The following is an 18131-nucleotide window of genomic DNA, read 5'->3' on the forward strand; positions in this document are numbered from 1 at the left end:
CAGATTGCAGCAACAGGATACATCTCATCCATGTAGTGAGCTTTTTGGACCAAGTTCACAATCAGAATCAAACTGCACTGTATTGTTTTAGTATTCTCTGGAATAAAACATCAATATCGGATGCCTACCTATAAATTAAAAAGGTGACCTTACTAATTTTCATATTAATGATATACCTTGAACTAACAGATAGAATACTTCCCCCAGTGCTATAATTTGTTATTCTGTTCATCTGAATGACATTTCCTAGGAGTGTTTCAACACCTGAATCTATGAAGTCAAATATTTTTTAGGCTAATTCACACAGCTGAGTCTTTGTCCCTGTTAATTATGAGAGGTCGGTGTGAAAAAACAAAGCTTGCAGCACCAATAGCACTGAAATACTACACTGCAATGAAACCGTTTGAATCATGCAAGGTGTTTCAAGACATCCCAAATGCATGCAGTAGGTACTAGCTGGTGTACATAAATCTTCCCCTAGTAGCAGTAAATGCAATTTAATAAACTAATAAATAACTTAAAAGGCATTCAACATAACAAGACAATTTATCACCAGCTTAAATTCTGAAGTTTCTGCATTCATGGACAGTTTGCTTTCCCATATGGCAGGTTTGCAACATATTAAATATTTAAGCTTTTCCATTTATAAATGCTTATATGCCAAAGCACAAATTCAAGAGAAAAAGAACACTAACAGAAAAGTAGCCAGTATTAGTTAAAAAAAATAAAGCACTGAACTCTGCAGTGTAATATTAACATTTTAAAAAAGCTACTACATATGAATCCCCATTTTTGTTCTCCAATTACACAAAACATCTAAAACATTGTAATTCATTGTTTCACAACAGTTTGATATGTAGGGTCTAACCCTCCACTGAAGCAAAACTTTTAAAGTCAATGCTTTGCTCCTCCTTACAATAACTGTTTATTACACAGAAAATTATTATTTCTGAGAGATATTATTTGTTACCATACGGCCAAGTTAACACAGATTACACTGGCTAAAGGAGACAATCTGACAGAGCTGGTATTTCAGCATCAACAGATGAAGTTGATCTCTTCTTGCAAAATAGCTTAAGTTCTTTAGTATAGCTAAGTACCTTTGTAGAGGCACCAAAATCAAATAGCCCTTTCAACTGAACTTTCAACAAATTTAATTTTCATTTCAAATGGGATCTTGAATTAAGATGTATACCTCTCCCATGGCCTTGTAATATACATTCAACAATTTAAAATAAAGATTCCGTATTTTGCAACTTCATATATATTATATATTTGATATATAATATATATTTATATGTACATTACAGATACATACACTCTTAGTCAGCAGGATTAAACTGTTTTGAAATGTTTGAATGGTGTCACTTATCTACTTCTATTATTTTGTGAATTCAATGGAATTTATCTATTACCTAAAAAGAAGAAATTTAAAAGATCCAAATGGAATCTGTGGATCAATATTAGCACCAATACAGATGGCCATTACCTCAAAATGACTGCAGGGACTGTATTTTTTATATATATATATATATTTAATAATTCCCCTCTCACTGTGCAAGCATTTCTGCATAATATTTAGGCAGCAATACCTGCCAGGTCCACACATTTATCTTATGTTAAATTTAAATTTTATACAACTTTTTTTACTGTAATATACAGTATCTCTGTTGTCCTGTTGGATTATTTCATTTTTCATGGAGAAAAGTGATCAACAGCTATCCAACAGAACTTTTTAAAATCCCCTTTCATATTCCATTGTATGGCTCAGTTTCAAGATTTTACTGAATAGGCAGCCATCATCAGCATAACCAGTGCCTACTTACACAGTTCAGTCACTGACAGCTGATTCTTAGAACACAAAGTGTTGAGGGTGACATCTTCTCAATGGAAATCAAGATACGCAGAGGCTGTATCTTTGTAACATGCCACCAACACCTGCCACACAATAATGTCAGTCTCATTACTATAATTGAATTAGTTACCTACCACCTTGGTAACAAAATAACAAACCCAGTTGTAACTTTAAACATTTTAAGAATATTCACCCTGAGAACACAGAGGAAGAGTTTTAAAAAAAAACTGATATGTTTTCTCTTCATATATAGCTTTCTTCTTTTATCTTCATCTCCTCTTGGGTACCTGGGTTTGTATCTAGAATTTGATGTTGTACTTATCAGTTGATCTGCTCATGCCACAGTCAGGTACTGGTGATAGAAAAGCCCAAAAAGGCTTGTAGAAAAGAGACAAGCAGCAACCCACCAGGTAAGGAAAGACAGGAGTCCCCGGAACAGGAGAGGAGTGAAAATATTCTTTAGGCTTCCCAAAGCCATTGTTATTTGTACTACAGTTACTTTCATCTTTCCATCAGCGGGTGGAGATTCAGAATAAATTGAATTGGGAAGCAGATTGTTTTCTACTGGAGTGTCGGAATTCGGTTCCGGGTAGATGCCCCAAGAATAATTACCTGTTAAAAAGAAATGAGTAACAGATTTTTGTAGAATTACATTTAAGTTCTGCTCTAATTGTATTACTCTATACATCACCTTAAATATGTTCCTATACAAACAAAATAATTACAACTAAGTAAATACTAACTGTATTCATCCACATGACTTCCTGATCTAGTAAGCTATTACTTCCATACTAGTCAGCTATTAGGGTAGGGTTCATCCTACATTTTCACATCCTAACATCTACATCTGGGGCCTTGGGACCCCTGTCAGTGCTGGGTATGATTAATCGCACAATATGTAGATGTCTGCTTCAAGATGGGATGAACTGCAGCCTAAAAGTCTATCTCTGTTGACATTTTGTGAAAAGATTGCCATGATTGCATGGCGAGCTGTGAAAGACATCCCTCATAAGAAACATAGTGACATCAGATATCCCAGAAATAAAATGAATTCTGTATCTCACATTTTCTTTTCAAAAAAACTGCTGATGATTGTAGAACTGGAAAAAAAGCCTTTAACAGATATTCATAAAAATAAATCAATGGTGCTTTAGATAGCTCATTCAAAATATTTTGAAAAATATTAATATATCAATGCAAATAAAGAGCTTAATTTGTTGTATTACACTTTTTTTTTTCAGAAATAAACAAATTAGAATGTCATTGACAGATGTCAAAAGCTGGAAGAGGACAGCTTAACAGCCATATATCAAAAAATTTTAAATGGCAACCACAACCTATTTCTGGATTAGAAGTACCCAAACAATCTAACTCTCCACAGTAAACTGAAAATCCAAAAGCCCTGTAGAGGACAGAACACAATTTTGTTCATCAAATTTTGCCTACCTAGTGTTTTCAGAAGCAGAGTTGTGTGAAGGAGCATCACCAATGGTGCAACATACTGCAGTGCAATTACACAAAGATAATAGAATACCCGAGCCACCTGGGAAAATAAAAGTTACTGGTGAGTTCTGGGTGATCAGAAAAACCCTTTATGAAAACATTCAGGAAAAACAAGCAATTTATTAAAAAACAACGCTTATGCATAAATGCTGTCATAAAAGTTTTCTAGTTTATTTCAGTATGTGACATAGTATCTTCAAAAGAACAAAGAAATCCCTAGCTGATGAACTCCTCCTGTGTCAGGACATATCAAATTCTGAGAAGGCACACTAAAAGGAAATAATTAAAAGCTTATGTTCTGTTAAAACTAACAGAAACAATTTTGCCTATGAGCACTGCATAGTACTGTTCAGACTCCTATTTCAATACGCAATAATCAAAACTAAATATATGGTTAATTTTTAAAGACCCTAGTGATTTACAGACTAAATCCTGCTTTACGAATGAAGTAGTAGTCACGGTCCAAGGCTTCATCAAAAGTAAATGAAAATTTGGTTATCATTGCAGTTCCTTTTCAAAAGCAAGTTCTTCTAGTCAAGAGGACTTGTCAATAGTAGATGATCAATAACAAAGCATTTAAATGGAATTTCTTTCAGATATACATTATGGCTCTTTGAAACCCACTGAGATTATTCCTACACCCTGCTCCTTATTTCTTTAGATTGTTGCATTGCATATTTTATATGAGCTATTGACCTAAAAGACTAGATCAAATAAAGAAGGGAAAAAGTCATAAAATCAATAGCAAGCGATCAATGAAATAAAACTAACCGGATTTTAGAAAAGAATAGAATACAGGGTGGCAAAAAAGATGAAGGTAGACCTGACATTTTTGGAAATACATCAAAACCGCAGAGGGCTCTGAGATGAGCAAGCATCAAAAAACTAACATGAGAATAAAATGTAAAACACTGACAGAAGGATCATGAGAAATTTTGTAAGATACCTGAAGGAACATGATAAAAAAAAAAAGTAACAATCAGTGCTGGAAGACATGTAGAAAAGACTTTACTGGCAAGAATTACAGGAGAAGAGAAAGCAAACATGGCTAATAAAACAAGACAGAACTTTATTTAGTAGCTACCTGTTCATAAAGAGAAGACACAGACGTGTTTGATAAACTGACTTAGAAAACACCATGTACAGAAGACATTATTGTTTTATTGATAGGACTAAAGCTCCCAAAACTGAAGTTGTGCATTCACGACAGCCTTCTGTTATACAGTTCTGTCATAATCAATTGTTGCTACCTCTATTTCCTAACCTTTCCTCTGGAGCCAAATACTGGTCACTTTGTAACTAAAAATCTGAAAAAGATACAGCATCGTCTTCTTATGACCATAGGATATTTGGTAAAGACAAGGACAGGATTATAGGTAACAGTGACAACCCTAAAAGAACAGTCTTACGACATATTCCTCATGGAATAAAACACCAATTCAGCAAGATCATCAGGCAGCACTGTCATGCAACACTAGAAATCTAAAGTTTATTTTGCAGGCAGCATGCAACAGCTTATAAATTCTACCTTCTTAATTCAATGATGGTTTATTTTATTATTTTTCTTTAAAAAATCCTATCTTTCCTACTACTTGCGACAGTACCAAGACAGGCAGTTTTGTAGCTAGGCTAGTGCATTTCAGGGTGGCCTTACAGAACTAAATGTGTCTTATTCAATCCTGAAATATAACTATCCTATCTTAAATTTTGCTGCAATTTAAAAAGCACAGTTTGAACTAGGTAACAGTATTTTGCCCTTCTATCTAAAGCACACTGTCCCCGTCTTCCTCCCCTTATATTGTAGCAACAAATCGCCATACACTCTGTGCACTCACTCCCCAGGTTCTTTTCATGCTGAATAGGAATACACCGAGAAGCAAAATGCTTGCCACAGTATTGTAAAGAACACTTCATCAAGAGGTATCTTCCAACATCGGATGAATAGGTTAAGACAACGTGTTTGCATAAAGTAGATTACACATCTCTCCATATTTTGGTTTACAGAATTTCTCAGTAACAGTGATTTTCTGATAGGAAATACAGTCTAGACACCAGAGCTAAATCTGAATGAAGATTCCAAGGAAGACACAACAAGCAGGAAAAAACAATCTAAACAGAATAATCACTCTGAATATATAACCACACTCCCACTACACTTACCATTTTTTGTAAATCAACTGTACTTATCCTGCCAGCTTCCTTTTTCATCTGATCCACGCTTTTCTGGGCTAGATTCAGATAGGCCTGCAAATGACTGCGCATCATCGCCAACCGCAGAGCACACAACAGGATTATAATCCACAACCTCATGGTGTCAAATGTATCTTCTGACATTCTGTAGATTAAAAAAAGGGCAATGATGTTTTCCAAAGGTCACCTACTGCTGCAGTTACTTGTATCTTCTGTAAAGAAAGCTTCAAGCATATCATCAAAAATACTTAATGCACAGTCCACAGTTATGAAGATCATGTGCAAATAATATTCACTTCCACCCCAGCTAATCTCTTTACTGTTACTTCTAAGTAGCCCTTTTATAGCATTAGATCCAAATTAGTATCCATCTGCTTGTAAACAGTAACAGCTCTTAAGTGCTTGAATTTGAGTATGAAGACAGGACACTAAAAGCAAACTCTTTCAGGTAACTGCAGGCTTTGAGATGCACAGTTCTATACAGCAAATGGGTACTTCAGATGCCTTAGACACCTTGTCAGAGTATAACCCTAGGTGGTATTTCAGCCCTATAAAGAACAACCTGTTACTCTGCCAAAGAGATCTGAGAGGATAGCAGCTCTGTAAGAGCCACCACCTTAGCATTCACCACTGTGACTCACTCTTCTTCTAATACAACAGAAGCCTTTCAGAGCTCAGCTGTTAACTTCCACAATACCTTTAATGAAGGATGCTATTCAATTTTTAGTCTTTCATGTTGCTAAAACTTTCACAGGGCACTACTTAGACTTATGGCTTTGTCCTCAAAACCCCAGAAAGAATTTTTAAAGGGAATCTTACAAAGGTATGCTCTCTTTGCCCAAAGGCGGGTTCATAATGTAGTCCTTAGTGATTGGTTTTACCCACAGAAGAACCATAACTAGAGGTGCCAAGAAGTTTATATGAAGCAATGTTCTGAAAGAAAAAAAAAACCCGGGGGGGGGGTATTATTAAATGCAAACAATTACCATACTGTTGAAACTAGTGATACAGATTCAAAAGGATTAATCCAAACTTCGATATAGATGGAAAAAGATAACTAATAAAAGTACTTCTCTAAATTTAGAAGTATGACTTACACTTCAAAAAAACGGTAATATTACATACTGTGAAATCACACTGACTGTGATTCTAAAAGTTCTCTTTGGAATAAATTTTAGATATTCTAACAATCTAATCAAAAGAACTACATGCATTTTATCATATCACACTATAGTAAAAGACAGTTGTTGAAAATTTCCATACAATAGCATAATGCCAAACTGCAGTAGCTATTAGTTTTAATCTAGACAGCCAACATCTCAGATGGATAATTATGAAAATATGCTGCTATATTAAGATTTTTTTTTTTTTTGCTTTATTAAAAAGGCACTCGGATTAATTTCCATTATGTATGCAGACCAGGGGAAAAAGTTCTCAGAGGTCAGAATACCCAGCTTAATGAAGAATTTTCTTAGGAACCTCGACTAAATGAAACTTGGTATTTACATTCAATTAAAGACATTCTTACAAAAAAAAAAAAAAAAAGCTACTCTATTTTAAACAGCTCTGCATGAAACTGCACTGTTAATGTAAAAGGAGCTCTTTGAGTACAAAAGAGACAATAGAATTTAAAAGGTGAAAGTAGAGATTTTTGTGGATTTTTTTCCTGAAATTAACCACCTTTCTTCATTCCACCCCTAGGAACAGTCTGAACTCCATTATACTGATCAGTTTATGTTATCCAAATGAAATAAAAACAGTTATGAAACTGTTTACAGTGCTGTAAATCTGGTGTTTTTGTTAATGCAACACTTCCTCACTAACAGAATTGGTGTGTCTGTAGAGCCATCTCCAAGGACAGTTCTAGACTACAAAAAATGAAGCAATCAAAAGTTATTCTGAAAACACAAGACTTTATTGATTTCAAACGATCAAACTTCCAAAACCCATTAAAATGTTTCCATGTTTCAGAAGATGTCACCTCAGCATTTAAACCATTAGTTTCAGATGAAGAAATAAGCACTGAGAGTTATCCAGTGTTGCTAGCGAACTCCACAGCACCAAAGAGGAGTCCAAGGCACAGTAACCTGTGAAAGGATTTCACCTGAGCTTCTAGTTACTTAACGCATCCTTCTAGGTTAATGGATTGGAATGTGCCAAATGGTGGCATGAACCCTGATCTGTTTATCCGAGGGAGAAAGGCTGAAGGACTCTCAAAGTAGGCTCTGGAAAATGAGTGAATGTGTAGGAAAATGGTACAAACTGATTAAGACAACTCCAAAATATATACAGGGAAGGATATTGCTGATAAATTAAAATCTAACTACTAAAATTAAAAGTGACATTGGATTATTTTTCTTCCATTCTTCCCCAAAATTTACTCCTTCTGCATATGCAGAAGAATCACATTAATCATTTCGACCACACTGTTGAAGTAGCAGTTCACCATCTACATTGTTGGGGGTGGGAGTAACTGTTTTCTCTAAGTTTTGTATTCTGCAATTACAGCATGTCCCCTATGTTTTCTTTTGCAAAAGTATGAGCTTCTATTTTACTGCAGAAAAAGGCATTGTTTTCCTGCACCCAAATTAGAGAGCTCTGTATCAATGACATGTCATCCTCATTTACTATTCCCCTTGAGTCACTGTCAAACAACTGCAAGCAGTCAATAATGATCTACCCACTGCTAAAAACACACTGCTAACACACTGATCTCTTCAGGCCCATTTGAAGCTCTCTCTCAGTGATGCTTCTTTGTTTCTAATTGCATTACCTAATTATACTGATGTCTGACCAAGTTTTAATCCAGTCAGTGGAGTGGTTTGTTTGTTTGTTTTATATTGTTCCACTTGAACAGACTAAGTATTTCTAGACTTTTGAAAATAATTTGCTTGGTGCTGCACAATCTTATCTTCAACAATCAGTTGAATATAATCCTGTCTTGTTAGGCAAGATTTATTTTTCACAACCCCGTACTAGTGATTATCAATTAACCTTTTAGTTGTTGATTAATGATGTCCTGTTTCAGATATTTCACATTTCTGCCTAGAATCTCATGTCCACAGAACAAGGAAGACTTTGGAAAATTATAGTATAGTCATAGAAAAAGCACAAGAAATTTTAAAATATTTATACATGTGAAAATGAAAAACTGAGCAGTTTATTTAGCCAAAAAGAATAGATTAAGAGCTGACTTGGTCACAGCCTACACATAGATAGAAACTTAACAGCAGATAAAACAGAAGCCAACAGCCTGCAGTTCTAACTGGACGTATTCAAACTACAATAAGCTCAAATCTATCACAGGGTACTTAGTTAACAATTCACCAAGACAGAAGGACCCACTTTAAACACAGATTAATTGTTTAAGCTGGGCATTTTTTAGAAAAAAAAGGTCTAAGTTTATGCATAAATAACTTTCATTTCAGAAAATATCATTTTCTTAGCAGTGGCCAGACTAAATAATCACAATGGCCTATGCTGCAGCTTCCATCCATGTCATTAACACCTGTTAAATATCAAAGGTCAAGATCTGTGAAAGGCATTTGGAGTTTTTCACTCAGAGAATGCTGAAGAGAGATAGCTAAATCTGAGAAAACATTTTACTACCAATCTCAAGAGCAGTTGAAAGTTAAAATATTCCTTTAAACTGGTATTAAAGTCTGACCCTTATTAAATATCTGGGTCATCATCATGTAAGAAGCACAGAATTACTGAAAAAATAAATTTTAATTTACTTTCATTTAAAGTTATAAAAATTTCAACAAATTTCTGTATGCTACTGTTAATAAATTTTGAAATTATAGTTTTCATTGAGATTTAGATTCTCTTTAAACATTTTTCCACTTTACTCCCTTTCCGAAGCCATTTTTTCTTTCAGGTTTTAGGGGTTTGTGTGTTTGTTTTGCCTCAGATCTTTCCTAAATTTATTAACAAAAGCACAATGCCATTCTAGCTGGGGAGGGGTGGGAATGAAAAAAGTCTACAGCTGCACCCCTTCTTCCAGACTTATCTGAACTTCCAAAGAGACATGATGGGGGAAAAGCATCAGTAAACAAACATTTCTGGTGGAGCTCTCACAGAAGGAAAGGAAAGGAATGATCCTGTAACTGGGACTCTAGTTATGAGGCAAAGAAGTTAAGACTGGCAGAGCACAGGTTGACCAGAAAAAGGCAGGTGGCAAGTCTGCTGGAGATACAAAAAGCAGGCAGCGGCAGAAATCCTAGTCCCTACCTTCTTGTTGGAATCGTGTGGAATGTTTATTTTCAGACATTAAAGATTTAAGACTGAGTAGCATATACCTATGTGCATATATTTTCTCTTACTGTGTTATTTTTTCTGTTGCTAAATTCAGAGCATCCAGATGCATTTGAGCCAGTCGCAAGCCAGGGAATGTCAAAAAAGCACCAATAAGTGAACACAGAACAGCCAGGAACAATTTGAAGGTTAGTTTAGACACAGGACCCCTAAAAGAAAAGAAAGGAAATAAGCATTGTCTTGGGGAGGAAGTTGATGGGCGGGGTATCAGAGATTACTTTCAACTCAACAGTACCTAATATTTAATCAAAAAGTACTCTACAGTTTTACTCTAGAATCACTACAACCATTCAGGAACTAAAATCAAAAACAAGCAAGTCACCTGTTTAACAATGAATAGCAAACCTAAGCCACTTCCTAAAAGATGTTAAATCTGTTAGTAGAGCAAAACAAAAAAAAAAAAAGAGTAATTTTATATTGTAATTAACCACAAACTGTGTAAGCTACTGGAATGAATTCAGTGGTTATTTTTTTTTAAGAGAGGAACAATATATTACAGGTTTAAATGATCAAAACCAAAATGAATACTTTTATGATATACTACCTGCATTCTGCTTTTATCCATTAAAAAGCTCTGTCACAATTATTACTGCAGTTTTCCACAAATTTATAAAAAAACATACGTGTCCAATTAACGTGTCTCTTCCAAGTGACTAATACTGTTTGTTTTAATGAATTATGTATTAAGTAGCAATTACAGAAAGAAGTACCCAGGATGAAATGAATTATGGAATTAATAAACAGTAGATTAACACAAAAAACAAGTGACATAAATGGATTAAAGAGAAACAAAACCAATTCTAGTTATCCATGTGAGGTTTAGATTGGTAGTTAGCCTACATCACTTAAACTACCAAGAGACACCATTGTGAGCTCAATCACTGCTGTAAACAGCTGAAGCACTGCAAAAAGTTTAAAAATAAATGAACACTAACAGGAAAATTAATACAGAATTTAGAAAATTTGCAATAGCTCAGGAAAACCAGAGTGAAGAAAGGTTATGAAACACAGGATTCAGTCAAGGGTTTTTCATTAGATATGAATGATCTATGAATAAATTAATATGAATGAATAAATGCTACCTTTTCTAAGTAGGCAAAATTTGAAACTTCTGTCTTCAGAAGTAAAGAAACCCCATAATTCTGGCACAGTACTTGAGAACTTCCAAGCACGAAATTCAAAGCTGAGCTCCCACAGTAGCGGCATACCCCATAAATGCATGTTAGAGCTGTTGTGCAAGGACTGTGTTGTAGAAGTCCATTTTACAATGCACAAAAGCTGCCTGTAACAGCAACTGTATGTAGAAGCAACATCACAAGCGACAGCACCTTTCTGTGACAGCCTAAACAAAACTTGGATATCCTATAGCAAGCAGATATATTGGTGTAAGAGGAAAACACTGTAACTTGAAAATGTGACTGAAAGACAAACTTTACTCCTAATGCCAGCCTTGCTGCAAGCACCATCTGAAGCTTTTGCACACTTAACTCTCTTGCATTCCAGAGGAACAGCAAAGAGATGTTTATCTTCTGTTTTAACCAATCTTTTTAACCAGTTCTTTGGAAGAACTGCCTAAGAGTTATCTTAAGAAAATGTTTACAATTCTGTTGTGTTTTTTTTTTTCCTTACAAAGTATCAGGGTAGAAACTATGTCCAAATTAAAAAGAGAAAACAAAAACACAACAAGATACTTATGAATACTAGGAGATAATTTTCACTAACGATTTTCTTCGCTTTTTTAGAGGGATTGTAAACATGTACCAGAGCAACGCATGTGAGACAAATGCTTGCTAAGAAAATCCAAGTGGTTCAGCTATAAATGCAAATATAATGCAGATCAATGTATTTCCAAAAACTTACTGTGATTCCAAACCCTGTTTTTCAAGGAACTGCATAGCACTTTCCGAGAAATTTGAGAATCCTGCAGAGACACATACATTATATGTATTTTATAACAGTATGGACACAGAATCCCTTTTCTTGAAATAAAATGCTACATAACAGGACATCTTTTGAAAAGTACTCATATGCTATCATAATTATTTCAGTCTTTGAAAATATCTCTTAATTCATGTTCATGAAATGTACAAATATCAAAATCAACATTGACAAACTAAGTACTTTTTTTTTCAGTAGAGGATCTTCACTTTACTATACAAGGTAAAACAGGTCAAAAATAAGGCAAAGATAAGAAAACAACCTTGCCTGGAAGGTGAACATAAACAAACAACCCATTAATATCACAGTATTTAAAACAAAGCAGGAAAAACATACAGGATAATCCTTAAGAGTATGTATTCCAAAGCAAATGCACCACATATAGAGTTAATATTAAAACAGCTGCTTCTCAAAAAATCCTAAGAGACTTGAAATCATTTTTCCAGCCATGCAATAAGTCCGTTACAAACACTAAAGAAAGGAGTTACCTGATTCCAGCCCAAACTCCAGATAGTTTTCTGTCACAATCAAAATTGCCATTGCTTTCACAAAGAAGAAAAAGCCAAAGGTGACGCAAACTGATCTTTCACCTCCTTCCTCCACTTTGAAATAATGGGTGGTCAATGAAAACAGTACCTTACTACACAAGAAAAAGGTCAAGGAAAATTAAGTTTGTAAAATAACTACATTTAAGAATTTCAGAAACCAAAACACATTTAAGAAACCAAAAATAAAACAACTGTTATCTTCAACGTAAAATATCAACCCAAATGAAAAGTATTCCTAACTACATAAATCAAGATATAATACATTGTAATCTCAAAAATCAAAATCTTACTTCTAAATGCAACAGCTGTAATGGCACAGAAGTTAATAAATGTGCTTTTAACCAGAGATGAGCCACAGATGTTCTTCCAGGATACACAACTCTACAGTGTACATGTAAACAGCAAGGAACAGGACGCTCCAACAAGCACTTCTATCAATAATGGGATAAAATTTCTCTCATTTCTAAAAGGAGAGAATTTCTACTCATGAGAAGCATGTGTTTGCCTTCTGCCTTACAAGAAATTACGCCTTACAAGTGCCACAGGACTGCTGCTTATATTGTGAGCTGACTTTTACTAAGCAGAAAAAATACAAAAAGATAACACTCGTGTTTCTCACATGCACGTGTATGAGATTTCTCAACCATCAAACACGATAAAAATAACAGCATATTTAGTACTATATACTAAAGAAAAACCCATGCTCATTTTGAAAACCCAAAACTCGTTTTGAAAAAAAAAAATCTAGCAAGTCTGGTAAGATACGTTTAGTCTTTTCATGTAACCCCAGTGTCACAAATATTAATATCTAAGAAGCCACCTGCTCTGCTATCAAACTGGTTTTAGTGTTTATTAATAAATGCATTTCTAAACATAACTAGCTCCAAAACAGAACAGTAGATAACTAAAATTTCTGTAGTATATTGCCAACACTTATTACTACAAGCTAAAGTGCATTATATTTTATTCCCCCCCCCATGTGACAAGCATTATCCAGTTCATGCTTAAATAAACTACTGAGAGATCACTCCGGACATTACCTCCTTAGGAAAAAAAAAAAAAAGAGAGAAAAAAAGTAAGACCTCAGTCTTCCATGTATTGTTGTTTTCCACTACACAATAACAATCATCTATATTTGCACTTCTTTAAATACTGGAAGTATTTTCAAGATGTAAATTATGTGAAAATACATTTTAGAGTTATCTGTTCAATAGAACATTTAAACAGTTGTGAGTTAATACCTCAAAAAATAGGTAATAGGTGTGATATCACACTTCATTAAACAGCACGTATTTAGCATATATGCCATTGTATTTCATTATTTCATTCATTATCTCAATATGCAAAATTGCATATCTCAGCAGTATGAAATAATAAAATATAGCAATGAGCTCATATAAACAGTAAGGTGGCCTAAGCACAGCATCTAACAACTCTTAAGATCAGAGTAATTAATTTAAGCTCCCTTCAAATTTTACTGGTATGTTATCTCATACCTAAGTCTAAAGGAAGACCTCATCCTAAAAAGACATGCTTAATAACATATACAGACTGTTTTAGAAAGCTGTGTTTCTTAACAGTGATCATTAAAAGAGCGTCAGGATGATTTTTAAACATAAGAGTTTAAGAAATAATTCACAACCTTGTAAACGTTTTTTCCAAAATGCAACTTTAATGTACTTCACCAAAAATAATTCTTAAACCTAACGTCTTTTTATGGGTAGGGATATTCTGCATAAATTGGAAATACACTTATCTCAAATCTCAGTTATCCAAAGTGCTTCATAAAGTTTGTGATAAAGAGTAGTGAATTATAAACAGATTTTAAAACACCCTATTCTGTGTTTTTAACTGTAGGTTCTGCCTAAAGTATCTGGAAAAAACAAACAAACAAAACAACATCATGATAGTAAATTCCAATTCTACTGCAGATTCAGTTCCCTGTACGTAAAATTAAGGATTATGCAAATTTAAGTGTGACTGAAATGCTCTGTTAGGCAACAGTGGTGATTATTCAACTGTTTTAGGAACAGAGAAAAATCAAACAATTACAGAACAGAAATCTGAGATCTATTTATGACTTTCTTTCAGTGCTTGCCTTATGCTTCAGGACCTACTGAAAAAATAATTTAGGAAAGTACTATGCTAAATTAAGAGATTCCTTCCCCCCTCCAATTTCTTTTTTCTGGTCACAAAAGACAACATGCTTGTAGACTTGAAGCATGTATCTTTTAGAAAAATAAATTTATCTTTTAAGTTGATAAAATTCTGGAATTTTCAAATGATACAGTCTACTGATATTTATGAACATGGCTGAAGAGGAAAAGATCCACCTCCAATTCCTAATAAAATCCATCAAATTTTTGGATTCACAGGAGAAAAACAAACTTCTGTATTATTTCTAACTGTATGTATATTGAAAAAAAATATATAGTTTCCAGAGGTTATTTTAAGGTCTGGGTTTCTCTACATAAACCTTGAGTCGAGTTTAAAAAAGGCTGTTGCTTTTCTTTGATATGGCCACTGATACATTTTCCAAAAGAAGCCAGTCAGGTTTCCTAATCTACAATTGAAATCAGGTTACTTAAATGTTTTCAGATGAAAGGTACTTTTGCAGCTGAGGAATATCTCATTTATCCTATACCACATAAATTCTCCTAAATACCTTGCCTTTTCAAGGGAACGGGTTGAGTACAACACCTATTTAAAGTCTTACAACAACTGAATAATCTGACATTGTCAGTTGTTCTCAACAATGAATTTTAAATTCCTGTACAAGTACAGCAATTTAAACATGGAATTATTAAGATGGACCATCTGTCAACCCTGACAGTCTTACTCTACCCTCACCCACATTCTGCCACCAATGATATATAAACCCAAAACTCTGCAACTATGCTTGCTGCTTCTGCTGCATTTACAGTTGTGATCAATAATTCAATTCCCTAATTTTGAATATTTCTTCTGACAAAAGCCACCTTCACAAATTTCAGAATAATGGAAATTGTTCTAGAATTAATTCTTGACATTACATTGACTGCTCTCAGCTGAAAGCATGGGGGCTACCAAATGATGATGGATCATTTCTGGTCCTAACATACTGAATTGCTAACTAGTCATGTAAGTTTTAAAGGATTTTCAGCATACCGGAGGCCTGATGTCATAAAACGAGAATTAAACAGTCTTCTGAAATCTCTTCTCACTCACCTCGCTTCCAGTGATCACAATGGACTGTTTCATTAATAGCTATTAATAGTCTATCACTCTTTGCACCAACCCCCTTCAATCAAAAAGCTGTAATGCCAATAATAAGTTATAACAACATGTCTGTGGAGATGTTAACTCTAATATAAAGCCAAGTTTAGACTGAACTCCCTGGTACAGCAGTCTTCTGCATTGCCACTAACCCCTCAGACTGGACAGGATCACAATACTTTATCCCATCAGCCAGAAACCACACCAGTAATTAATTAAGTGAAGCCCCATTAGTATCAGGGAACAGTGACTTTACAAGGATTTCTACAGCACCACCTACTCTGTAAAGAAGCCTCCAATAAAAGCAAGGTTTGTTTTACGTCACAGGAAAACAAACAAAAAACAGTAAATAAAAGTTGCACAAAGTGTTAGAAGACTAGTTCTAGCCATTTGTTTCTTTTGTACAATTCATGAATTCACATACCTACCACTGGATAACAAATCACACCTTCTGTTGCATCAGCTCAAAACTATCCAAAAGGTAGACTTTTTTTTTTTTTAAGTGATTAACTAAAATTTCTACGATTCAGGCTCCACTGTTTGAACAATGCATTCAAAACAAAAGAGTAGCCTTGTATGCAAGTTTCTGATTTCCTAGGCTTTGTTTTGGTACACTTCGTCCTACATATAAGGCCATTCTACTCACGGCTTTCCCAGATTTGCCTATGTTTTCAGAAGTGCCACATTAATTTTAAACTTCAATTTCTCTAGCCTTTCTCTAACCCCAACAAACTACTAGCATTCCTTAAGAATTCTCTCCCACATTTACTAATTTTAGTACTTTTAGTAATTTTACTTTACTATTTTATTTAAAAAAAAAAAAAAAGAACATTTGCTCCTTAGCTAATACACCCCCAGGTACAATACTAAAAAATGAAGTTAACTGTTCAGTTTGTTAAATAGAATTTAGCTTCTAGCATATGCTTTTTTGCTTTTAGCATTATTCTACCTGATCTTACAATTTAAAAAGTCTGAATAATTCTTATACATCATGCCAATGTACACACTGAAGTTAGTTTTCACCGAGTGCAATTGTCCTTTTATACTGCAAAATGATTTGTTTCTGACAATGGACAAAAATCACCTGTCCATTTCCACAGCAGACCTTAAATTTGAAATCCCACGTATAATTATGGGATTTGATAATCTACTTGAAGATTTTTAGAATCAGAAACATGCTTCATATCAGTGTTTCAAAGAGAAACCACAAATGGTTTGATATTTGTCTTAAATTCTAACGTATAAAAATTGAGCTATTTCCTCTCTGCCGTACTTCCCTTTCAGTCACGTAGGAAGGCTAGTGAGAAAACACAGGTAATGTGCTTCCAACACGCACTCTGTTACAATCTCCTTCAGGTCCAAATGCTCAATTGGATCTCAAATGCTTGAGACAGAATAGGACGAACATGAAAATGTTGGTTTAGGCTCAATTTACGTGAAAACAGCAGGCCAGAAAGAAGCAATCAGAAAAAGACCCCAACAGCCACTTTCATGTTCATATTACAGAAGCAGAAAGCTGCCATGCAACTTAATGTTTATAAATTTCTCCAACTGGTTTTGCTCTGAATGAATGACTAAATGAAAGCAGTGATTAGGACTGCATTGAAACACCACCATTAAGAATGAATGTTGAGGTCTACTTTCCCACACAATCGATGCCAATATATAATTCACAACTCCATGTCACGTAGAGTTGCAATCACTGTATTATTATTTAAGTTGGTTACACCCAAGATTTGAAAGACAAAGCAAGTAGATCATTGCCACCAATGAAGTTAAGAGTGCTTGTCTTTAGTATCTGAAGCCTTCCATTAGTTCATTAACCTCCTCCTCATTCTCAAAATGGGAGTCAAAGATGTTGGCTTTCATTAATTATTTCTTAAGCAGCATCTGCCTCTGTCTCTCTCTCCCCCTCTGACTGTCTGCCAAGATTAAAATATAATTCCTGACTTCATGCAACCAAATGAAAAAAGACTGCCTAATAACACGGCTAATATGTCATTAAAAGGTGCACAAGAGCCAGCAGTGACCTTCTTGTCAGTACACAGAAAACCACTTTTTGTACCATGGGCCTTTCCACTAACAAGTAAAAGTCAATGGAGAAATACTTGGTCTGGAAGCAAGCTACTGCTAAGTCACTTCTTTCCAGAATTTGTATCAACTCTGTCATCTAAGAATTGCTTACTCATTACAAGGAAAATTCTGCATACCATTAATACTTCAGGCCAGTCAGAAAAGGACTATTTGCCCTTATTGTAAAGGCAGCACCTATTTTAACAAATATCAAAAAGATAAAAGTATTAAGCATATCCAGAACTGTCAGCCAAATATAACTAAGTTATATCTGAGAGTTATAACCGAGAGTTCAGGTTTTACATAAATAACACCACTAACTACAGCTAACAGAAGGGGAAAAAAAAAAAAAAAAAAAAAAAAAAAAAAACAAGAAAAAAACAATAAGGTGTGTTGTTTAAAAAAAATTTCAAAACGGGGGGGATTTTTTTTAGGTAAACATTGTATAAAAC

The 18131-nt window shown here is 34.5% G+C and overlaps 1 protein-coding gene across 2 annotated transcripts in view; it reads right to left on the minus strand.

Moving 5' to 3' along the window:
- Window positions 1–527: 527 nt before the first annotated feature.
- The window catches only part of TMEM161B (transmembrane protein 161B), a 37001-nt gene continuing 19397 nt past the window's right edge, over window positions 528–18131 (minus strand). Inside the window, exons 6-12 of one of the 2 annotated variants that reach the window (XM_035309771.1) lie at window positions 12292–12443; window positions 11726–11786; window positions 9874–10014; window positions 6368–6481; window positions 5519–5693; window positions 3302–3398; window positions 528–2467 (exon numbers count right to left, since the gene is read on the minus strand). In XM_035309771.1, the coding sequence (XP_035165662.1) occupies window positions 2190–2467; window positions 3302–3398; window positions 5519–5693; window positions 6368–6481; window positions 9874–10014; window positions 11726–11786; window positions 12292–12443 (1018 nt within the window). In that variant the 3' untranslated portion in view covers window positions 528–2189. The remainder of the gene's footprint in view (window positions 2468–3301; window positions 3399–5518; window positions 5694–6367; window positions 6482–9873; window positions 10015–11725; window positions 11787–12291; window positions 12444–18131) is intronic. The other variant, XM_035309772.1, reaches the window with a different exon arrangement.

Source organism: Oxyura jamaicensis, chromosome Z (genome assembly GCF_011077185.1).
Source record: "Oxyura jamaicensis isolate SHBP4307 breed ruddy duck chromosome Z, BPBGC_Ojam_1.0, whole genome shotgun sequence".
NCBI classification, from domain to species: Eukaryota; Metazoa; Chordata; class Aves; order Anseriformes; family Anatidae; genus Oxyura; species Oxyura jamaicensis.